The 25,140-nt window shown below is 37.2% G+C and overlaps 2 protein-coding genes and 1 long non-coding RNA gene across 4 annotated transcripts in view; 2 read left to right on the top strand and 1 right to left on the bottom strand.

The window, feature by feature from the left end:
- LOC149690132 (uncharacterized) overlaps positions 1 to 15,365 on the bottom strand; it is a 58,982-nt gene extending 43,617 nt beyond the window's left edge. The window contains exons 1-2 of the long non-coding RNA XR_016383623.1: positions 15,145 to 15,365; positions 14,805 to 15,080 (exon numbers count right to left, since the gene is read on the bottom strand). This is a non-coding gene — a long non-coding RNA (uncharacterized LOC149690132). The remainder of the gene's footprint in view (positions 1 to 14,804; positions 15,081 to 15,144) is intronic.
- Positions 1,591 to 18,548, top strand: LOC149690131 (dermonecrotic toxin StSicTox-betaIB1i-like). The gene is made up of 7 exons (XM_089869623.1): positions 1,591 to 2,125; positions 9,483 to 9,651; positions 14,810 to 15,056; positions 16,630 to 16,761; positions 16,835 to 16,957; positions 17,230 to 17,458; positions 17,564 to 18,548. The coding sequence occupies exons 2-7, from the start codon at positions 9,613 to 9,615 to the stop codon at positions 18,051 to 18,053; spliced, it is 1,260 nt and encodes a 419-aa protein (XP_089725749.1). The 5' UTR covers positions 1,591 to 2,125; positions 9,483 to 9,612; the 3' UTR covers positions 18,054 to 18,548.
- Positions 18,549 to 20,360: 1,812 nt separating this feature from the next.
- Positions 20,361 to 24,876, top strand: LOC149690130 (uncharacterized). 2 transcript variants are annotated; one of them, XM_089869621.1, is made up of 7 exons: positions 20,361 to 20,941; positions 21,004 to 21,057; positions 21,961 to 22,978; positions 23,198 to 23,332; positions 23,402 to 23,536; positions 23,652 to 23,883; positions 24,523 to 24,876. In XM_089869621.1, the coding sequence occupies exons 1-7, from the start codon at positions 20,891 to 20,893 to the stop codon at positions 24,719 to 24,721; spliced, it is 1,824 nt and encodes a 607-aa protein (XP_089725747.1). In that variant the 5' UTR covers positions 20,361 to 20,890; the 3' UTR covers positions 24,722 to 24,876. The 2 variants fall into 2 exon arrangements, with proteins under 2 accessions (XP_089725747.1, XP_089725748.1); XM_089869622.1 differs by lacking the exon at positions 23,402 to 23,536 and having other exon boundaries at positions 23,682 to 23,883.
- Positions 24,877 to 25,140: the final 264 nt, after the last annotated feature.

Raw genomic sequence — 25,140 nt, 5'->3', positions numbered from 1 at the left:
AATTTTAAATTTTTTTGGCTTAATTAACCACTGATACTTCATGGAATTTATTAAAATTATAAGTTTATTTACTAAATAAAATTATTGTGGGATATTTTGGACAACGGTCCTCAGTAGCGTCGCTAGGGTTTGAAATTTGGGGGGGGGGGCTAAATCTGGGCAAACTAGTCATTATAAGAACTTAATAAAAAAAAATTGCATAATGGGTTCATTGGAAAATGTGTAGACCTTTAAAACTATCCGTAAATGTCAACGTGAAATTATTCGTATTTTAAAGATATACAACCTTTTATTGATAAAAACTACGGAACCTATTATGAAGGATTTTAGTCCACACTAATGGGACTCCCTTCGAAAGAACCTGAAACATTTTACTTGTCTCCATCTGTTCTTTTCTTCAAAATTGTACTGTTTGATATTGAAATTCATCTCTGCAGAGATGAAACTTAACGAATCTATCATTATAATTTTTTATATATTGCTACAGAATTTTAGGTTGCTAACCGCAATTTTTTTGGTAGGGTTTACGGATTATTTTGGGGGGCTAAGTTTGGAATTTGGGGGGCTATAGCCCCCCCCCAGAAAAGGCCTAGCGACGCCACTGACGGTCCTTCTTCAGCAAAGTTTAAATCTTAAAACAATTTTAATTTGTAAATAAACTTATTTTAATAAATTCCATGAAGAATCAGTCTTTGCCAATTGCGATTTTACAAATGAATTGAAATGTAAATACAAATACATGGAATAGAAATGGGGCTCAACATGGCTTAGTTAATGAACTTTTTCGCATGTTAATAAAAGCTAAAAACGTCATAGTTTCCAAACTGACATTGACTTGGTATGTCATATTTCACGGTAATTGCAGCTAATGCAATGCGTTCTAGCGCAAAAAAATTATAAAAATAATTAAAATAATTAAAGGATCTTTTCAACTTTCTATATAAGAACACTAAATATCACGTTTCTTTGTGCTCACATTAATTTTCGTTAAGCACTTCTTTCTAATTTTGAAACTTAATATACTGTCAGAGTTATGCCATGTAATGAGTGAGCATGGTCGTTCGTAAGGAAGAACACACTTTCACAGATATTGTACAATAGTGGTAAGCCCATGTCAAAGTTTCCCAACTCGAACAAAACGCATTCAACCATGAAAACGTTGGTCAACGCACACAAATACGTGACGTCAGATCTAGACTAAATTTTCCTTACGTTAGAGAATTTCTACCATTCTCACTTTACAAATAACGTTAACAGTTTCTTTACCTTCAGAGCACATACACTCAAACGTCATTTAACTTAATGGCCAAATTTAAACTTGAAACTAATTAACACTCTTCTAAATACGCAACTGAATTGGGGAGTATTTTAAAAGATTAATGGCTTTTCAACCTCCCTTGAAAACATGAATTTATATAATATCTAGAATATAATAATTTTGCCTAATTGCTCATGCAAGAGACGAACGAATTCATTCAATCCCCGCCTTACTCCGAATCTCATTACCTAAATTCCTAATATTAAAACAATCCGCCAATTATAATTACTAATACCTGGTAATAACCCTTTTTCCGTAGATAGCTTAAATATAGGGGTAAAATAAAGTAAAAAATAAAAGAATTAAAAAGATCGACCATGATCTTGAACTTGAGGCGATAACGGTACGCCGCTGCCGCTACCGGTAAAACCTATCTCCTATTGGAGGAGATTGAGTATACGACGTCACGAAATAGGTAAGTCTCTTCCGAAAGAAATTGGGGACCGAAAAAAAAATGAGTCCACCAACGTACTCAAGTCAAAAGACGTTTCCCCAAACATTGCCGGAGAACTGCACCTTACTTCCTTTAAATGATAGAACGCTATAGAAGATCTATTTAGATATTTCCTAAACTTCAAATCAACAAGTCGAGCTAACAACAACGATCCTGACTTACGATATTTAAACGTTTTCAATATTTAAGAAATTATCATAACAGTTGCTTAATTTTACTAAGTGTTATATCAGTGACCAAATCTAATAATTTCTCTCTCTCCAATTCATTTCTGGAACAATTGGATTACTGTTATTTTAACGGATTTTAGCGGAATATTGACATCAAAGGACTTTAAATTCAAGTTCAGTGAGGTAAGATATAATTTTCTCTTCAATAATTAATAAATTTATAAATTTATTTAGTTTAAAATTAACTTGCATATCAGCTTGGATGCTAATTATAAAGGAGCATTAATTATAATATTGTGTATTTTTAAATTAGCTTAGAATAAGTTTGGTTCATATTTCTTGAAACCGCTTTGATTAATGAAAGTTTAAGAAATTAGTCGTAAATGTGATAAATTTGTTCCATGGTTAATTACTTTATTAAAAACCTTATTTTTTTTAAAAAAAAACTGCTACCTCATGGATTAATTTGATATATCACCGAAATGACCGTGAAATTTTATATGAACTTCAAAATAAAGATTAAATCCATGAAGGAACAAATCTTTTTCTTGAAAAAGGTTTTAATTGAGAAACTAGCTTGGCTTAATTAAGAAACCAATTTTGACAGCATCCAAACTCTAACATATCATTATTTTTAACAACAAATAAAAATGAATTAAAATTATAAAAATTATTAAATATAGCTACAACAAGCTTTGCTGTCATTCAGTATTTTTTTTCTAATTTTATCTTGCCGCAAATATCTTTAAAAATAATTTCTTGAAGTATTAAAACTTCAATGGCGTGAAGTGTTAACCACAGATTATTTAGCGTTTAATCAGTACGTCGATCGATCGTCTTCTCCCACAAATTAAATGCTTTAATTAGTCAAATGTTTAAGATAAATTCATATTTTCCAAGTGAAAGACAATTTGAAACAAATTGTAGTAACTTGCAGTTTTCTATTTATTCAAATAATTGTTACTTCCCACCTTTGATTTTCCCAACTTAAAATTAATATTAATATTAATATCAATATCAATCACAAACGCATAGGCGTGTTATAACATCGCGAACCGCTATTAAGTACTAACACATCATTATGATTCATTATATATAAATTGAAATATTTGAAAAACTCAGTCGTGCTCATTTTGTGGAATAAAAGCATACAAGTATAATTGCAGTGCAAAAAGATTCATTGACCTCCCATTAACTAATTCACCGTTCAATTCATGTTTTCAATCGGATATTTGCTTAAGTCTTCGAGTAATCACTTGCACGAATTAAAACCCTCTTCACCTCGTGCATGCGTCTCCCCTTGAAACCTTCAAGCAAAACACGTCTCGACCTCCTAACGAGAGTAAATAGAAGAGCTCTTGACATTTTGGTTCTTCCATCAGAAATAGATGAGATAAAAGTTATCCAGCAAAAATTGGAAAGGTTTTTACCTTTATGCATTCATCTTTACTTAAAATATTAATATAAAATGAAGTATAAACAATTTTTCTTAAGGAAAATCCTGGGGACTTTTTTTTTGGGTTAAAATAAATATATCAAACCAGTTACATTTTAAGGTACTCACGCGATACTATTAGAAGAAAAAAAGATGGCAACTTCCTGCACCACGAATTATACTCATAATAAGTGTTAATTTTATGAAGTTTTAAAACTTCGGTATATGCAGCAACTTCTTTTTGTAGGTAACTAGCGCCATTTTTAGCACATGGATGGGTATAATGGATCTAGCCAAGATAAATAAATTTTTGTTTCCAATATTTCATTTTTAAAGGGTATATTTAGATTTTGAGCACCTTATAAAATTTGAAATTGATAATATAGGGTGAGTTTGTGTTTATCTAGTCTCCTTATCGATCGAAAATTGTTAAGGTTCTAAGAACACCATTGTTTTATTAAGTCTATTGTCGATTTGTGAAGAATTTACAGGCTGTTTCTGGCAAGCCTGGCACAAATTAAGGGGGATGTTCTTTGGGCGATTTAGAGTCGAAAATGTAACTTCCATGACATTTTTTCAAGTTACGATTGGAATGTTTTACGGATGACCCCTTAAATTTATTTAAGAAACTGAAAGACAATGATTGATAATTTAATTTAGGGGTCCGTCCCTAAAACACTCAAATCATAACACAAAAACAGTGATCGCAACGACAAAATGTCATCTAACATTTTCGACACGAAGCAGCCCATATAACATCCCTTTTAATTTGTGTCCGACATTTCAGAAAGAACCTCTATAACATAGCAAACACGTTCTGCGTAACATTTCATGTATCATATCGAATCTGAACATAAATTCAGGTGATCTAAGTCTATTTTTAGTCTATACCTCGCTCAATCCCACAATCCCACGATCCTAGCTAGCATTGAAACAACGCGACACGTTAACTTCGTGTTACTATACTTCTTTTCCATGAATTAAAAAGGTGAATCGAAGGGAAAATAATAAATTATCGCCTTAATCATCATAAAGTGTCAAAGAAGTTCACGATTTTCAAATAACACTGAAGTAAAGCGAGACTCAGAAGGCAAGCACGAGGAAGGCATTCATTCCTTCTATGTTTAAACATTATTTTGAAAGCTTCCGGGGGAACTTCCTGCTAAATTATTACAGAAAGTCGCACCCACAACCCAAATGCTCATCATTTTCAAGAGTGCTTAACGCTTATATTATAACACTTTGAGATTCAAAGGAATCTATAGCTATTTGAAATTCAGATTGGTTTTTTGGTCTGGTAACCCTGTCAATAATAACCTTCGTTGAGTCACCTCTGTAGACTGTGGTGTATATTTGCTAAATCTTTTCTAAACTGTATAAACACCTGACGGCATGCATATGTTGAGCATTCTTTGCCATATTAATTGATAGAGTTGATGTTTACCTAATTTGAGCGTGCAAGTTTCAGTACAATGTTCAGAACCAACCTAAATTTTAATTGTTAGACCTACTATTAGCTATTTGGTAAGCTGAAAGATTTTCAGTTAGTGCACAATAATATAAAGAGGAAACTTAATGTTAGTCAGAGAAAAGTTTAGGCAATTTTAAAGCCAAATTTTTAAACATAAGCGTATTTTAAACAATCATTTAAAAATATGAAATGGTTTAAAACGTTTCAAACCAAAACTTAAACAGTTTTTTTTAAAGGAGAATTTTGTAATGAAAATCTTCATGAGCTAGGTTAGTTTTATTTTCAACTGGTTTTGTAATAAGCCTTCCCATATTAAAATGTAACAGGATCATTTACTAAATGTTTTACTCAGCTATAGTTAAATCGTTAAGTAAATGTTCTAAAATAGTAGACTCAGCTCTAGTAAAACGTTAACGCCAAGACTTTGAGGTTACGCAAAAGAAAGGTCTATGGCCATGGATTAATTTAGTGGTAAATTATAATTTTGTCAAATAGTATATATTGAGAGATGAATCTGTCTTTGAATTTCTTGTGATCTATTGTTCTTGTAACACGTTCTAGAAAGTGGAAACCAAGAGAGATAATTATTTAACTACGTAATCAACCAACTACTGCAGTTTGTAGTTTCATTTAAAAGATCCATCGGAGATGAATTTTAAAAGTGGTATCGCTAACTCGTTACGGTTCATTGAATGTTTAAGCAGCAATCCTATACCATGATAGTTTCAAATTATAGCTGAAAGAGGAAATCACCCACAAGTACTTTTTGGCGATCGGAATATATATCGTCTGGAGGAACTCCCCCGTCATAATTTGCAATATAATAGTTACAGTGGAGGAAATACTTATGCAGCTAAGATTGCGGGCGGCATGGGATGAAGGCCGAAGAAGGCTAGTTCCGAAACCCTATTATTACCCGCATGACCGAGTAACTTCTTTCGAGTATTTTCAAGTTTGTATCACGAGATAATCAACGCACGTCGCGACGCACCCCCAACGAATATAATATCATCGCGTGCGTGTTCCGACGGAACTACATTCAAGTAACAGGGGTTGTATGCATATATCCCAGAATCATCTTAGAATCACTTGGTTTCTATACTATTCGAGCTTGTTTATAGATAATACAGATAAGAGTTTACTTGTTACAGATCATTGAGATTTCAAGGTTAATTAATACGCCGATATACAATACAAATTGTATCATAACACGGCATATCTCAATTTACGAAGTACGTGAATGAATTGGGTAGAAAGCCACGTTATGTACTTAGGTTTGATCATTAAATTTAGTTTTTGTACTATATCGGGGTTTTCGTTATTGATTGCATCGTAAGTTCGTAAGATGTGTTAAGTACTGGTTATTTAGAGCTTGTGATGAAGTGACGTTGGTCATGGATTCGAGGTAAAGCGACGCCTGGTGAGGCGCTGTCAAAATACAGACTGAATAGGAAGATGACTGCAAAACCGTTTGTAGTCAATTCTCGCGTTGATCTCCAATCAGTAAGTCTGTATCATAACTAAGCATGGGTAGTGCCATATTTTCGGAACATATCTTACAAACTTATGATAGCATTAAACCCTTTCGACTTTATCAGTGACAAAACTCTGAGTGAAGACCGATGTTTAAGGAAAAAAGGCTCTAGGCCAACTGAAAATCAGAAAATATGTCTATAGTACCGAATATAGGCTGCTAAGCTCTATCACGCTTCCGAGGTGCTCTATATAGTTAAATGACAGTCGTGAAAAGCTTTTGTTGCCGAACTTAGAATAAACAGAAAGCTCTGTTTGATTTACAGATAGAAATCATAGTAATAATCTCTCGATTGTCCTGTCCTATTGCCGTTTTAACTAGAAAATAAATTCGCTGTCCATTTAGAGGATTGCTATCCGAAGGTCGATACTAGAGGGTAAATCAGGTTTAAGTTCACATTTGAGATTAATACGCATGATTGAGTTCATTATACAGGGCGTTTATGAAAGGTCTGTCAGATTATCTATTAATTAAATCGGCATTATCTTTCAGATTTATGAGGTCACCCGTAAAATTTTAATTTGATAAAAGTGGCCCGGACGGCATAATGTAATTTGCCAAAAAATGAAATAGCCTTAATTTCTGAAAGAGTTTTCAGAAACACCCTGTTTAAAGCAAACGCTGTTTGCAAGGTTAAGATCTACCAAGATGGCGACGCAATTATGTTATCATAAAACAGTGGTATAATTTACCCACTAATTTTTTAAGTGTTCGAAGTAAATTCGATTTGCATTTAAAAACCAAGAAATCCGAAATTTTTTTTTTGAAATTGAACTATAATTAAACTATCGAAACTTCATGATTGCCGAAATTAGACCCCTTTAACTAAATAAATATTTAATAAAAAATCGTCGAAAATACTACCACAATTTAATAAATAAATAATTCATTATTTGACCCCAGCACTACAACCAAAACTTTCGAGTTACAAATTACAATAACCTCAAAAACCAACGTGACTTCAGCTAATGACGTTCAACCTTCCTTTCCTAACCCCAAGTCCCAACCTAAATCCAGAAAAAATGTGCAATGTACAATTATTATCTTTTTATGTTTCAAGAAAACATAAACCCCAATATTATAAAAAATGTTTAAAAATAAAACCTGATCTTAATTAAAATAAACACCATAATTAAAAGTGAACTGTGACAAACCTAATAATTGATACTTAAAAGATGGGTAAGCGAGACCATATGCAAATAAGTCAAATCCATTATCAGAGGCTCTAATGACCAAACTACGCGATGAAAAGATAATAATTGAAGTTGGGAAACCGGATAAAGAAATAAATATTAACGGGTAATAAAATTAAAACCAAGAAATTGCTTCAGGCTTAACTTCTTTTTCAAGGTCGGGACATCCCTAGCATTTTTCTTTTATTATTTTCTAAAGAAATTTATACATAAGGATATTGAATTCGGGGTAGGATAGGCATTAAGTTTTGTGCCCTACAAAAATCAGATAAATTGTATGTAATCGGAATGAAAAAGGGTTATTGAATAACATCCGTCTACAGATTTTTCGTGTCTAGCAGATTAAAGAGAATTGAACTGATGTTCAACATTTCTAAATGTACGAATTCCTTTAAGAGTTTTGGACTTCGGGTGGCTATTTATTATTCGAGGCCAGTAATTTCTAAATGGAACTATTTTCATCTAATATTTGTCAAGATTCCGGGTCCCCAGTGACGATGAATTATAATAATAAAATGTATCAATTAGTTTTCGAAATATATTCATCAAACAAACGTGCTAAGTTAATCAAAAATTATTATTTTGACTTAAAGCAGAAGTTATATTTAAATGTCGACTTTCTTAATAGTGAAAAATCACTAGATCTCAGTAGGTAAAATACTAACAGCGTGGAAGCTATTTGTTTCGTAATGGTGAAACATCTTGTATGATTTCACGAAAATTATTTTATACACATTTGTCTATTATAATAATACTGGCTACAGCTCTTACACATTTCTGAGATCAGTTTTAAGAAAGAAAGTTTCCTAGCGTGATCTAATTTTCCCAGAGCACATTGGAAATGTTTATTTCAACAGCTTTTAATTTAGCTTTTTATGGAAACTCAAGAAAGCCATTGACAATAAATTCCCCTCTTTAACACTTGTCGGCGTCGTATTCTTCAAAATGCACTTTGAGAAATAGCGGACTTAAGTGAGCTACTTCTACTTTCCGTCTTAAATCTTTAGAGCTATTAAAAAGATAATACTTTTTTTCCAAATGGTATACCGCCTATTTTTGACTGCTAAAAGATTCAAGTGAATGCGAGCAAAACACCTTTATGAAAGGTTTTCGCATAGAACGCTTGAATTATTAATTACATAACACGCGACGTTCTATGGTAACGATATGAGACATATCGAGCGACTGCCGTGGGAATTATCTAGGAGAACGATTATTTTGCTTTAATACTAAAAATTTATTTAGTAATGGATACTTTTAGTAATTCCTAACAAAATTTCGTCAATTTTTTCACTCGATATCCACCTCTACACACACCGTCTCGATTCACTTCTTATACTTTATTCATTGGAGTCAAATCTAGCTTTATTGAAAGTTTCCTTTAAAATTTCATTTGAAGGAAAATTTCTCGTAACATAACATTATACCTTAAATATGAAAGGAAAACTATTAAAAAAGTAAATGATCTCTTATTACAAAATAATTAGCATTTAACTAGTTTTAAAAGGGAGGACTATTGTGCCGCCATTGGCTTAGTGGCGTCTGCTAGCCCGAATCTCTTAGCACTACGGGATTGGTTGAACTCTCACATTCTGAGAGAGATGTAAGGGTAAGGTAGGGGTAAGAGGTTCGGTTTAGCAGACGCCATTAAACCAATAGTGACACAAGACAAGAGTCCTCGTTTTTAAGACTAATTGAATGCTAATTATTTTGTAATTAAAGATAATTTATTTTTCTAACATTTAATTCCTTTTATACTTAGAAAAAGGCCGTTCTTTTTAAAGTATAATGTTTTGTACCTGAAGCTTTCCTTTAAAAAGTCTTTAAGACGAACCTAAATAGATATGGCTTATGGCAAAGGTCTAGTTTATAAGCTAATGTGTCTTAATCTGTTTCCCTTTTTTCAGGTTATCGAGGAGTAATCAAGACACCTGAAGAAGCAAGACACTTCTAATCTGATCGATTTGATTTGGGTCTAATGAGCTAACGAGACTGGAATTATAAAACACCGTTAACTTAACGTATACGAGGGACAGCATGAAGATAGTACTACTGTTATGGGTCGGATGTTTAAATGTAAGAATTTTTGCTAAAGTAATTTAGGGTAGATTTATAGGTCGCTACAACCAAAAGTATACACGTGAAGGATATTTATGGATAGATTTATAAATTTGTATGTCATAATTAACATTAATTTTGTTAAGAAAATGACTAGACTAAGATCTTAAACCCATCCTCTTACACTTAGTGACCCTAGAGTTGATTAATAACACTAAAGTAGGACCTAATTCATGAGTGAAATTGTACTAACACCAAAGTAAAAACAAGTTCAGGGATCGTTGTGCTTGCATGCACTGAAGTAGTCCCAAGCTCTAGGATCATTCTACTTGCAATGAAGTACTGAAAAGTTCAGGCAAGCAGAAACGCAGTGCAGAACCAGGAGTTTTTGTGCTAGAATTGAAGTAGTTTCAATGTTATCTATTTGGTTTTATAAGGCAGAGCTAAAACGGAATAGCTGACACCACACCCTTGAGGTTCAGCGAAAACTTGTGTTTAACAGCTAAGTGATGACAAAAAGTGGCGAAACTATGTGCCACATACAAATATTTATGTCTTATATGTCATGGACTACCATCTCAGTATAAAATGTAAGGTTGAAAAATTTACTGTTCCACTATCATTGGTCTAGAATAATAGTACCGTCGAGGACATGGGGGTCATTGGTCTACAATAATAGTACCGTCGAGGACATGGGGGTCATTGGTCTACAATAATAGTACCGTCGAGGACATGGGGGTCATTGGTCTACAATAATAGTACCGTCGAGGACATGGGGGTCATTGGTCTACAATAATAGTACCGTCGAGGACATGGGGGTCATTGGTCTACAATAATAGTACCGTCGAGGACATGGGGGTCATTGGTCTACAATAATAGTACCGTCGAGGACATGGGGGTCATTGGTCTACAATAATAGTACCGTCGAGGACATGGGGGTCATTGGTCTACAATAATAGTACCGTCGAGGACATGGGGGTCATTGGTCTACAATAATAGTACCGTCGAGGACATGGGGGTCATTGGTCTACAATAATAGTACCGTCGAGGACATGGGGGTCATTGGTCTACAATAATAGTACCGTCGAGGACATGGGGGTCATTGGTCTAGAATAATAGTACCGTCGAGGACATGGGGGTCATTGGTCTAGAATAATAGTACCGTCGAGGACATGGGGGTCATTTGGTCTAGAATAATAGTACCGTCGAGGACATGGGGGTCATTGGTCTAGAATAATAGTACCGTCGAGGACATGGGGGTCATTGGTCTAGAATAATAGTACCGTCGAGGACATGGGGGTCATTGGTCTAGAATAATAGTACCGTCGAGGACATGGGGGTCATTGATCTAGAATAATAGTACCGTCGAGGACATGGGGGTCATTGGTCTAGAATAATAGTACCGTCGAGGACATGGGGGTCATTGGTCTAGAATAATAATACCGTCGAGGACATGGGGGTCATTGGTCTAGAATAACAGTACCGTCGAGGACATGGGGGTCATTGGTCTAGAATAACAGTACCGTCGAGGACATGGGGGTCATTGGTCTAGAATAATAGTACCGTCGAGGACATGGGGGTCATTGGTCTAGAATAACAGTACCGTCGAGGACATGGGGGTCATTGGTCTAGAATAACAGTACCGTCGAGGACATGGGGGTCATTGGTCTAGAATAACAGTACCGTCGAGGACATGGGGGTCATTGGTCTAGAATAACAGTACCGTCGAGGACATGGGGGTCATTGGTCTACAATAACAGTACCGTCGAGGACATGGGGGTCATTGGTCTACAATAACAGTACCGTCGAGGACATGGGGGTCATTGGTCTAGAATAACAGTACCGTCGAGGACATGGGGGTCATTGGTCTAGAATAACAGTACCGTCGAGGACATGGGGGTCATTGGTCTACAATAATAGTACCGTCGAGGACATGGGGGTCATTGGTCTACAATAATAGTACCGTCGAGGACATGGGGGTCATTGGTCTACAATAATAGTACCGTCGAGGACATGGGGGTCATTGGTCTACAATAATAGTACCGTCGAGGACATGGGGGTCATTGGTCTACAATAATAGTACCGTCGAGGACATGGGGGTCATTGGTCTACAATAATAGTACCGTCGAGGACATGGGGGTCATTGGTCTACAATAATAGTACCGTCGAGGACATGGGGGTCATTGGTCTACAATAATAGTACCGTCGAGGACATGGGGGTCATTGGTCTACAATAATAGTACCGTCGAGGACATGGGGGTCATTGGTCTACAATAATATTACCGTCGAGGACATGGGGGTCATTGGTCTACAATAATAGTACCGTCGAGGACATGGGGGTCATTGGTCTACAATAATAGTACCGTCGAGGACATGGGGGTCATTGGTCTACAATAATAGTACCGTCGAGGACATGGGGGTCATTGGTCTACAATAATAGTACCGTCGAGGACATGGGGGTCATTGGTCTAGAATAATAGTACCGTCGAGGACATGGGGGTCATTGGTCTAGAATAACAGTACCGTCGAGGACATGGGGGTCATTGGTCTAGAATAATAGTACCGTCGAGGACATGGGGGTCATTGGTCTAGAATAACAGTACCGTCGAGGACATGGGGGTCATTGGTCTAGAATAACAGTACCGTCGAGGACATGGGGGTCATTGGTCTAGAATAACAGTACCGTCGAGGACATGGGGGTCATTGGTCTAGAATAACAGTACCGTCGAGGACATGGGGGTCATTGGTCTACAATAACAGTACCGTCGAGGACATGGGGGTCATTGGTCTACAATAACAGTACCGTCGAGGACATGGGGGTCATTGGTCTAGAATAACAGTACCGTCGAGGACATGGGGGTCATTGGTCTAGAATAATAGTACCGTCGAGGACATGGGGGTCATTGGTCTACAATAATAGTACCGTCGAGGACATGGGGGTCATTGGTCTACAATAATAGTACCGTCGAGGACATGGGGGTCATTGGTCTACAATAATAGTACCGTCGAGGACATGGGGGTCATTGGTCTACAATAATAGTACCGTCGAGGACATGGGGGTCATTGGTCTACAATAATAATACCGTCGAGGACATGGGGGTCATTGGTCTAGAATAATAGTACCGTCGAGGACATGGGGGTCATTGGTCTAGAATAATAGTACCGTCGAGGACATGGGGGTCATTGGTCTAGAATAACAGTACCGTCGAGGACATGGGGGTCATTGGTCTAGAATAATAGTACCGTCGAGGACATGGGGGTCATTGGTCTAGAATAACAGTACCGTCGAGGACATGGGGGTCATTGGTCTAGAATAACAGTACCGTCGAGGACATGGGGGTCATTGGTCTAGAATAACAGTACCGTCGAGGACATGGGGGTCATTGGTCTAGAATAACAGTACCGTCGAGGACATGGGGGTCATTGGTCTACAATAACAGTACCGTCGAGGACATGGGGGTCATTGGTCTACAATAACAGTACCGTCGAGGACATGGGGGTCATTGGTCTACAATAACAGTACCGTCGAGGACATGGGGGTCATTGGTCTACAATAACAGTACCGTCGAGGACATGGGGGTCATTGGTCTAGAATAACAGTACCGTCGAGGACATGGGGGTCATTGGTCTAGAATAATAGTACCGTCGAGGACATGGGGGTCATTGGTCTACAATAATAGTACCGTCGAGGACATGGGGGTCATTGGTCTACAATAATAGTACCGTCGAGGACATGGGGGTCATTGGTCTACAATAATAGTACCGTCGAGGACATGGGGGTCATTGGTCTACAATAATAGTACCGTCGAGGACATGGGGGTCATTGGTCTACAATAATAGTACCGTCGAGGACATGGGGGTCATTGGTCTACAATAATAGTACCGTCGAGGACATGGGGGTCATTGGTCTACAATAATAGTACCGTCGAGGACATGGGGGTCATTGGTCTACAATAATAGTACCGTCGAGGACATGGGGGTCATTGGTCTACAATAATAGTACCGTCGAGGACATGGGGGTCATTGGTCTACAATAATATTACCGTCGAGGACATGGGGGTCATTGGTCTACAATAATAGTACCGTCGAGGACATGGGGGTCATTGGTCTACAATAATAGTACCGTCGAGGACATGGGGGTCATTGGTCTACAATAATAGTACCGTCGAGGACATGGGGGTCATTGGTCTACAATAATAGTACCGTCGAGGACATGGGGGTCATTGGTCTACAATAATAGTACCGTCGAGGACATGGGGGTCATTGGTCTAGAATAATAGTACCGTCGAGGACATGGGGGTCATTGGTCTAGAATAATAGTACCGTCGAGGACATGGGGGTCATTGGTCTACAATAATAGTACCGTCGAGGACATGGGGGTCATTGGTCTACAATAATAGTACCGTCGAGGACATGGGGGTCATTGGTCTACAATAATAGTACCGTCGAGGACATGGGGGTCATTGGTCTACAATAATAGTACCGTCGAGGACATGGGGGTCATTGGTCTACAATAATAGTACCGTCGAGGACATGGGGGTCATTGGTCTACAATAATAGTACCGTCGAGGACATGGGGGTCATTGGTCTACAATAATAGTACCGTCGAGGACATGGAGGTCATTGGTCTACAATAATAGTACCGTCGAGGACATGGGGGTCATTGGTCTACAATAATAGTACCGTCGAGGACATGGGGGTCATTGGTCTACAATAATAGTACCGTCGAGGACATGGGGGTCATTGGTCTACAATAATAGTACCGTCGAGGACATGGGGGTCATTGGTCTACAATAATAGTACCGTCGAGGACATGGGGGTCATTGGTCTACCATATTAGTACCGTCGAGGACATGGGGGTCATTGGTCTACAATAATAGAACCGTCGAGGACATGGGGGTCATTGGTCTACAATAATAGCAGTAGTTTCAGAGATCATATGTGATTATGTGTACATATAAATATCAGGAAGTATTAAAAAGGCGATAATGGGCTTACTAGCAACTGCAAGTACTTCTATATTCAACCCAACTTTACATTATATAAGACTTTCAAGTTCGCTTGAAATTTTAAAGTCTCAAATATAACCTCAATATATCAGACAAATTTACAAAGCGCCATATACGTAATGAAACCCAAAAATTAGAAATTGACTAAGCCCATGGACTCACCCTAGGTTCTGAAATTCACATCAGCTGACCAAAGACCAATTTACAACATCGCCCATATGGTGAATTCAATCCGGGAGATCAATTACTACTTGAACCGTGGTGCCAACGCGGTCGAAGCGGACGTCACTTTTTCCCATGAGGGCGATGCCTTAGAGACGTACCACGGATCCCCATGCGATTGCTTCCGTTTGTGTAACGAAAAGGAAACCATCGACAAGTACTTGAGATACGTCCGAGAAATCACCAGTCCAGGTACGGTCCACTCATTTCTAACATCTAGTTCAAAATTATTAAAAATTACAATCATACCACAACGGTAATTAATTTGGTCTTCACCTACATTAAATTCCAAAAAATTTGTAAAGGCCAAGGCTTAGTATAATACTGATTTGTAAGAATTTTACTGACAAAAATACAGCGTAAACTGAAGTAAATTTGAATAACTTCGAAAAGATTAACCCTAATTTAAGCAAAGTTAAAATCCACGCTTAATTTAAGAAAAAGCCATCCTGCTATAATACGAATCTTCTGACCTCGTAACGTTTCATTAAATGACAGCCGAGTAAAAGATTGAAGACGTGCTGTTCCGTTAACGGCTGTTACTCCCTTTTAATTTTATTAGACCTATATCGTTACACCCCTCGTTTTTTGCTTATTTTCGCCTAAAAAACAGTAAATGTCGGAAGTCGATGGCTGTTACTTCATCAGCGATCACTCCCCTCACATAACCGCAGTTTTTTAAATGCCTAAAAAACTTACACCGTCAATTAAAAAATAGAAGAAATTGAATTTTGAAATAAAAAATTAATTATACTTTTTAGTATGGACCGTTTTCAAACGTTGGGGGGAAAATACGGTGTGGTGTTTGACTACGTTTTTTTAAGACTTTTAACAGAAGTATATACTATTTCTCTTGAAGAGAAGTGTACCACAAAGCTGGGTAATTTTAACATGATTCTTCCGAAAATCACAACATTTAGTGCAAAGTTACTAAACCGAATCACGTACGCGATAAATAGTTCCCTTATCATTACTCTATTAGCCAAGGCGTGCGGGTGGATTTTTGCCCCACGTCAAGACTAGATTTGTGGGTTTATTACTCAGGATTTAGTACCAAACAGTTATTGAATTCACCCCACGGTGCGATGCCCTTCTGAAGTTTGACGAACAGGAGAGCAAACAAAAAGGGTGCGCCAGGGGAGAGTCATGTTAGATAACTAAAGTATTAAGAGGATACAGAGTGTCATCCTTCTTCAATTATCCATATCTAGTCTTAACACTATATGAAGCAGACGATACTGCGAGACCCTCTTTTGAACAGGGTCTATTTCTAAATAGAACGGGTCTTATGATTGGCAAAATAGGTCACTTAAAGGGTTCTACAAGTCGATTGACGGGAGTAAAGTCAGTAAACCGATTTATTTCCACTGGAGGATTTCCAGGGAACTAAAAGCAGTAATTACCAGGAGGGGGGTGTGCAAATTGGTCCGCAAGCGATCTGTGGAACCCTTTAAAAATTGTCCCGTACTATGTTAATAGACAAATTCGTTTATTACAAATAGAGAAACCAACGCACAGGGGCGAGCCATCATTGGGGTATCCTCCCAATCGCCAAAGAAGCAACGCCAGATGGAGCCCAAGTTCATTACACGTGGGAGGCTAACCAACTCGCACTGCCTCTGGCGAAGCTTCTTTACCAGAGGGATGATACCCCAATGGCGGCCTGGCTTCTGTTTATAATAAACGAATTTATCTATAGAGTTTATTAATTGAAAGATTCTCTGAGTAAATTATAAATGCTCATTATTAATCTTTCTTTTTGCAGCTAGTCCTAGATATCGGAAGGACATGGCCCTGTTGTTTTTGGACTTACAAGTATCAGACCTTCCAGGTCACAGTAAATTCAGAGCAGGAGACACTCTAGCTGAGAAACTAATAGATAACTTATGGCCACAAGGTATTTTACATTTGAATAACCGTAAAACTTTCCTGTAAAAACTTTCAAGCTTAAAGTATGAATCTAATTACAGGAAGTAATGCTTCTCAAGTGAACGTTATCCTATCCATTGGACACACCAGTGACTCACCCGTCGTTAAAGGCTTCAAAGACACGTTAGAGAAACGAAAGATGAAGCATTTGGAGAAAAGGATTGGTAAGAGTCATAATAAAGCAACGGACGGCTCCGTTGTTGCCCTTAAAGATGAATTTTCTACTACACAGGGGCTAAGCTTGGTAAAGGCTAGTTAAGCTAAAGGCAGGAACCAATCAGACCTAATACAATAGGTCTGATTGGTTCCTGCCTTTGGCAGGGTAAAATTCGTGTTCAAAAGATCAGCCAGAATTCTAGGGGTGATAATGGAGCCGCCTGTTGCTTTAATTTGTGGCATTTAAATTTACAAATTAATTAAAATGATTTTTATCTAGGATGGGATATTGGACTCGGAGACACAATCAGCGAAATCACGGGATTGTGGAGATCGCTTGGAGTAAGAGAAAGGTTATGGCAAGGGGACGGAGCATCTAGTTGCGTAAACCCGATTAGACAAACTGAAAGGCTGAAGAGGGCAATTGACAATAGAAACAATAACGATACTTTCACTAAAGTTTATCGATGGACTATCGACTTGACGTCGCAAATTAGAGATTCATTAAGGTTAGTTAATTTGCGACGAATGGAAAAACACTTTTTAAAAAAAAGTATTTTTTAAAAAATCGAGTTGTAAACTAATTCACTAATAATATCAATCACTCTTTTCAGGAGAGGAGTTGACGCCATTGTGACCAACCACCCTGAACGGGTTAATTTAGTTCTGGGTGAATCTGAATTCCAACCAACAGTTCGAGCAGCCACCATCCATGACAATCCGTTTGAAAGATCTCACGTCACGTTCCAACAAGAGAGCGGAAACGTGTTATTCAGAGGCGGTACCAACCCTTTGTACAATCTGATGAGTTCCTTTATGGAACTTTTCTACTCAATGAGTAGTTTCCTTGGCGATTCAGTCAGGTACTACTTCCGCTCGGAAGAATGGGCCAAGGCTGAACAAGAAGCAAGGTTGAGGTTTTTGAGGGAAAATGCCAGACGTCTCATGAATGCCATGAAAAGGGACCCGAAGAACAGAGATCCCAGACTCATCAATAGACAGCCAAGACCCATGAACATCGAAGCCAGAGATGCAAGACAAATGATGACCTTTGATCCAAGATTAATTAATTTTTATAGATTTCGTAATGTAAGGTTGCATTAATTGCAAATCGCAACCGGAAGAGCTATCTCTACGTCAAAAAGCATACCAACAGCTGGAGCTCGCCTTTAACTTTTCAATGTTCGTTATTCAAAAATTTGTGGCAAATTGCAACATTGTCCACAAAGTTGAGGATACAATATTAAATTTATGAATAGTTTCCCAGAAATTAAAAAGATAAATTATCATGGATAATGGATAAAATAATTAAGATCTCTAGCGACAGCTCAACCATTTAGCACATGAACTCTCAATTATAAAAAAAAGCAACACGACAACCGGGTGTCAATTTAAGACTTGGATTTGCATATATTTTTACAAATGCGGGTTATATGTGTTCCGAAGTGTTGCGACAAACGTGAACTTTATCTTAGGTTAAGATTACACGTACAACAGACTCAAATTATTGTGTATAAGTTATTTCCTTATTTATTGTTCGTCCCATTATTTTAATATTCATGTGTTGTTTATGGTATTAAAGATTTCATAGGTTTCAAATTTTTGTCTTGACATTCCACTTTCCGATGCCTAGTTTGAATTTCTATACTTTGAAGACATAAAACTTTGGTACTTTAAGAACAACACGAGCTAAAAGGTTCATATCCTTAACTATTCAGATTACTATATGTATAATCATAAGTTTATAAGATATGTTTCTTAAGTGTGACACTACATATACGTTGCAATACTAGAGACTTACTGAGAGCTAGTTCGAGAACTACGTGAGGATTGAGTACACTTGGTTTTGAAGTCCATCTTCCTATTTAGTCTGTACTAATCCTTTGACAACGCCTTACCAGGCGGCAGGCGTCGCACTACGAGAATGTATAACCCCTCTCCGTTTTAACCCCCCTGCTGTGCTAAGCTCTATGAGGAAGATCGTCGTTTGTCCCATGGTCCGACAAGCCCCTTTAAGCAATACTGTTAGTCAGATTTTATGAAAGTCAGTGCAAAGATCAAAGGTCTTTTGCGTTAAAGACGAAGGTAAGAATTTGCTTTATAGAAATATTTTTTACCTCTTTGTGGAATACTCTCGCACACACAGAATATATGTGGAAATGTCTCGTCGTCAAAGCACAACGCTATACCTACAAGGGAGATCATCATCAACCCCAAAAAATGAAAAAGCGTGTAAAGAAGACCCATGATCACAATGTTTTGGGCATTGATAGCAAAAGAAACTTTGTAGCCCCAAGCCTATAGTAACAGAAAAATTTTAGCCCTAGGCTCAATGAACACTCATTGGCCTGTTCATAGCCTGCCACCATGTGCCATGACTCATGGTTTTTGACAGCCAGTAGCGTTGCTAGGGTTTTGAAATTTGATGTGCCATGACTCATGGTTTTTGACAACCAGTAGCGTTGCTAGGGTTTTGAAATTTGAGGGGCTTAATCTGGGTTAACTATTTGAAAGTTGTTGTATGAAATTAATAACATAATTGGTTCATTGGAAGAAGTGTAGACCTTTATCACTATCCGAAAATTTGTGTCAACGTGAAATTATTCGTATTTTAAAAATATACAAACTTTTATTGATAAAAAGTACGGAACCGAGTTATTGACTATGAGACAATTGTGGATGAAAGAATTTCACTCGTCTTTAGTTTAGTTTTTAGTCCCCATTACTGTTTGATATTGAAGTTCATCTCTACAAAGATGAAACTTAACGAACTTATCATAATAATTTTTATACACTATATTGCTACAGAATTTTAGGATGCTACGAGCACTTTTTTGGTAGAGTTTACGGATTATTTTGAGGAGGCTAACTTTGAAATTTGGGGGGCTATAGCCCCCTGAAAAAAGCCTATTGACGCCACTGTTGACAGCAAATTCAGGTTATGGACGACAAAGCCTGGTCCAAGGCGTCCTATTTGGTCAAAGAATAAGCATACTCATTGCCTACATTTTGTTCTAGTATCTTATTTTAGGCACCTAACTCATAAAGCATCCACAGAAAACTGAAAACCAGTTATGTAAAGTAATCTGTCATAACCCCAAAAATGCAGTTTGGTAGTCAGAAAATACGAGAATGGCCCCGCACATTAAGTTTTCATTGAGCCAGTAAGCCACACAGATATTTGCCAAAAATTAACCGCTTGAAACACGTTTGTCTGATCTAAAGTATGACTAAGATCGCAATCTATAGTCACCTGTTGGAAAGGAGCTTAGAAAAACTTCGAATGCGACTTCCCCCAAACTGCCTGAACTCTTCAATTTCAAGGCTTTTCCACCAATCTTTCACCATTTGTTTCATACACGCTTTACAAGCCTCGCCAAAACGCCCACTCTTTAACTGCGACGCTAAATCAGTTATATACGTGTTTATTATTTCTACGAGATTTATCTTTGAGGTCAGAAACCACTTAGAACGTTACAGTGTTCTAAACAAACCCAAGGACAAGGGAAAAAAACTACAAGTGATATTATAAGATTTCAAATAGACAAGACAATGAGTTTAAATGAAGATCGAATGGCAAAGTCAATGACCCAGCGCTGCGGGGGCCCTACTTCCTGAGGCCACTCCTTAAGTAAGAGATTACAAACAAAATAACCAAGCTATAAAACCAGGATATGGAATTTAAAACCTCCAGGTGAAAGAAATGATCGAGTTCTCGCTATCCTTAAGTAGTTGCATAATCAATAGGTCTTTGCTCTTGAAAAGCAGTTTTATGACTAAATGTCTCTCTTCCTTAAAACGTTGATACACCGTTTTTCTCAGAAGGTATCTGGGAGCGATAAGAACTAGCTATAGCGTTTAAAACGAGACTTTCCATGGATTAAACCGACTACTTTTGTCTTATAATTCATTTGCGGAGGATTAGATCGGTGCGAACAGCTATGAAAGCGTTTAAGTGTGTTTTAGTAGTTGGACTGTTTCTATTTATAAAGGTACTAAATCGTTCGAAGTCGTATTGTGGTTGTCGTGATTGAAGTTTGATTTCACTTTTCAGTGTGAAGAAAATGCTTCAACACAAGCTGATATGATAAGAACAGATGAACCAAAGGTGAGAGCAAATTTTATTAAATTCAATCGGTATCTAGCCAGAATATCGTTTTAGTAGATTTGCGATTTACAAAACAGCATCGTTCTCAAAATGGCGGTTGTAAATAACAGTAGACCTTGAAATGAGCAAATGTTAGGTTGACAATCGCTGTTTTTGAGTCAAAGAAGAAGGAAAAACGCTGCTGTAAGAACCGCTGTCAATTATTTGCATTAAAGATTTTTCTCATAACGCATAAGGTTAAAGAATAGGTTCCATAACAGTGGTAGCCTATACATTGTAATGCTACAGTTTTACGGAAAGCTTGTTTGAGAAAGTGGTGAAAATTCACTGTACGCGGTTTTGAGTGCCACTTCCTTTTTTAGTCGGTACTAAGATTTTGTACACCCTCCCCTGGCGTAATTTTACGAGAATCTGTGATGATTCATCTACACCACTAAACGAATACATCTCAGTAATGAGTAACCAGTGTCAGACTTGTGGAACATATCTTATAAATTTAAAAGAACGCAAATTGAATCATAAAACGATGTTGTTGGTCATCGAGTTAAACTTGTTTACGTGCCATGGAGTACTTGATTTCATGAATATTCAAAAATCATTGATGTTGAGTTTAAGAATCACTTTAAGGTCAGTTAATGTTGCGTTTAAGAATCACTAAGGATAATTCACGTTGCAATTAAGAATCACTAAGGATAATTGATGTTGCGCTTAAGAATCACTAAGGATAATTGAAGTTGCAATTAAGAATCAATAATAATGACAACGCCTATATAATCAATTTTCTATACTCTAATAATCTTTATTAAAATGCCCATTTATAGGAATTGTAGAATTTTGATCCAATATAATAATTATAACTTAAAACCGCAGTGAAATGTAAACGAATATTTTTTCTAATTACAGAATATGGCAACGGAAGTGCCTACAACGACGTTCATCAGCTTAGGAGCAATTGATACTAGTACTACAGAGACTTCACCAACATTGTCTGATGTAACATCAAGAGAAGATAAAATAACAACGCAGCAAATGATGGAAACAACTGAAGTTCCAACCACAATTATGCATGGCGATGATTACCCAACAACTGTAAATGTGGGTACAAAGGTTTCAAACATGATGACAAGAGAAGACACATCCCCCTCTTCAATGGAATTAACAACACCGCAATCTCAAAGCCATTCAACGAACCAATCGGACTTTTCAGCAAAACTGACAACTGAAACTAGCCTTTCAAAAGCTACAACCCAACTATCAAATGAAACCAACGAAGTAGATGTTACAACCCAACTAACAAATGAAACCAACGAATTAGACGTTACAACCCAATTAATTAACGAAACCCACGAATTAGATGTTACAACCCAAGTAATTAACGAAACCAACGAACTAGATGTTACAACCGAAATAACTAACGAAAAGAACCATTTGGACGTTACAACCCAATTAATTAGCGAAACAACTGAACTAACAAATCAAACCAACGAATCAGATATTACAACCCAACAACCTGCTTCGACCCAAACTACTACGTTTGATGCAGACGATAATACAACTCAACCAATCACTACCACACCACTTATTACCGAGGTTGTACAAGAAACTACCCAAACCTCAACTGATGTTGTACAAGAAACTACCCAAACGTCAACTGAGGTTGTACAAGAAACTACCCAAATCTCAACTGATGTTGATAAAAGGCGACCTCTGTACATCGTGGGTCACATGACCAATTCCTTGGAAGAAGTAAAGTATATGTTGGATAGGGGAGCTAATGCGTTGGAGTTTGATTTGAACTTTGACTCATCTGGAACGCCAACACACGTATTTCACGGCTATTTGTGTGATTTGGGAAGGATATGCGATCGCTACGAAAAATTCGACTTATATATGGAAGCTCTGGCTAACATGACAACGCCTTGTAAGTAAGTAATAACCCATTTCGACTTAAAGTTTTAGCGGAGTAAAAATACTTTGCAGTGTCTTAAAAACTTAAAACAAAAATGCACTTAAATTTGAAACTGCAACGTCACTCTTAAGTCGAAATGGGCGGTATACTCAAAGAAAATTAGTGGGCGTCCACTGCCAATTTTCTTTAATTCCATAAAGTGAGGTTATAAGGAACTATTCTTGTTGTTAGCAAATATACGATACAGAAAACGTTTAGTCCTGCTCTATATTGATCTAAAACTGCACAATTTGGACACGAGGCATATGGAATATGCTGGAGAAAACTTGGCAGTCAAGATAGTGCATCATTTAGGATGGCGCAAAAGTAATTTTTATCTTTTAAGAAATGAATTAATAAACACACGTTGCTAATTGTCATATCTGTTATGTTTAGACGTTAAGCCAAAAGAAAAATCAGTTGTCAATGTGTTGTTTTCAATCGAATACCCCAGTTTCCATCCAGTGTTCTTCGGGCTTAAAAGGGAGTTGAGAAGACTGCTTAGTGATGATTTATACTACAAGCACATTGGTAAATAGGCACCGTTATAAATATGCAGATTAAAATTAAGTAGAAACAAAACTGATGCTTTGATTCACAAGTTCGGCAAGATGTGGGTTATTAATATAAATGTCACCATCAACAGGTTGGTCTTTTGACGGAGATGGCTTTTCAGAATCAACAGCGGCTTCTGTATGGAAAGCCGTTGGAATCGACCGCAACATTTGGCGAGGTTACGGGGCCCCAAACATGTTCGCCTTTCTAGTGGGAGATGGAATTCTGGACGACGCTATTTGCAACCGTGAACAGACTAACGTCCCGTCTAAAGTTGTGCGCTGGACCATTGATAATCCCATAGATATTCGCACCCTATTAAGGTAAACAAGGCAAACACTTCTGTGTTGAATTTGGATGTATGTGTGGGAAAATACGTATGTAATTAGTCGTATAGAAGTTGTATATCCCTCATTTATTCAGACTAGAGCATAAACGCGTCTTATTTTGAAATTTTAATTAACAGAAATGTCTGTAGCTAAATGCTTAGCGTTAACAAAGATTCTAATGACTATAAGACGGTTCATTTTCTGATTGTCTTTCTTCTCACTTACTGGGTTTAAACTCCTCGTATTCCTTGAGCTCTTAACAATTTTTAAAACCTACTGATAGTGGATGACACATCATCACTGATTGATATAACCAAGGCCCATCCTTGACCGCATTACCTAGAGACGTTGTACATAAGAAATAGTCACACATTATGAAATATATTTCTTATGCGCCGTCATCTTGCAAAATGGCGGCTCAAAATGTTAAAACCTTTATTATGGAAAAACTTCCGCGTTTCAATCGATTTCACCACTGATTTCCTATAACCTATTGAAGCGCCTTATGGCTTTTGGGGTTCGAATTGTCGACATCTTTTTAAATACAAAATAATATCCCGATAAAACTATTTGCTTTTGATAACTGCATTGTGAATGAGGGATCAACTATTCATAATCATTCGGTTTTTGCAGAAAATCCGTGGACGTCATCGTAACTAATTTCCCACAAGTGACAAGATTTATCTTGAAAGAAGTGGAATTTTCGTCCAAATACAGAGTGGCCACCATTGAGGATAGTCCATGGGAGAAATACATTGACCCCAATGACGTCTCTAAGCTATGCAAGAAAGGATCTATTTTCAAACTTTTTGACGAGTTATTCGATCTGTAAATTGTAAATGTTTGACCAGGTGTCTTTATTTATTTATTTATTTATTTCTAAAACACTCCATTTTGATGAATTACGAATCAAAATACTTTACTATATAATTTATTCCTAAAACGTGTATAGTATTTAAAATAAATCTCATTTTATAAGAATAACAACCGGCTATAATTAGGTTGAAACGAAAAGTGGAATAATAATTCTTTTGTTAAAATGTGAAGTGTTATTTTACATTCACACTGCATGAATGTGAGTTTGGAACAGCTGAAACGATAGCGATTTTTTAGCCACATCGTACATAAGATCTATGGTTATACAGTATGTCAATGAGAGGGTACCATAAGTTCATAAGATATGTCCATAAGTTTGTCACTGGTTACTGAACGCTTGTCATGTAGTGACGTAGGCGAAACCTCATAGATTCC

This window comes from Phalangium opilio, unplaced genomic scaffold (assembly GCF_054372755.1).
Source record: "Phalangium opilio isolate 3A_F unplaced genomic scaffold, DU_Popi_V2 ptg000031l_1, whole genome shotgun sequence".
NCBI classification, from domain to species: Eukaryota; Metazoa; Arthropoda; class Arachnida; order Opiliones; family Phalangiidae; genus Phalangium; species Phalangium opilio.
The sequence above is the reverse complement of the archived record's forward strand: the minus strand, read 5'-3'. Positions and strand labels throughout refer to the sequence as shown.

Bases quoted from the DNA above. Each gene is read 5' to 3' on its own strand.
- LOC149690131 (XM_089869623.1), top strand. From the start codon at position 9,613: ATGAAGATAGTACTACTGTTATGGGTCGGATGTTTAAAT. The intron at 16,958-17,229 runs GTAAGAGTCATA...ATTTTTATCTAG, and splicing joins GCATTTGGAGAAAAGGATTG to GATGGGATATTGGACTCGGA. The intron at 17,459-17,563 runs GTTAGTTAATTT...CACTCTTTTCAG, and splicing joins CAAATTAGAGATTCATTAAG to GAGAGGAGTTGACGCCATTG.
- LOC149690130 (XM_089869621.1), top strand. From the start codon at position 20,891: ATGAAAGCGTTTAAGTGTGTTTTAGTAGTTGGACTGTTTCTATTTATA. The intron at 23,537-23,651 runs GTAAATAGGCAC...CACCATCAACAG, and splicing joins TTTATACTACAAGCACATTG to GTTGGTCTTTTGACGGAGAT. The intron at 23,884-24,522 runs GTAAACAAGGCA...CGGTTTTTGCAG, and splicing joins GATATTCGCACCCTATTAAG to AAAATCCGTGGACGTCATCG.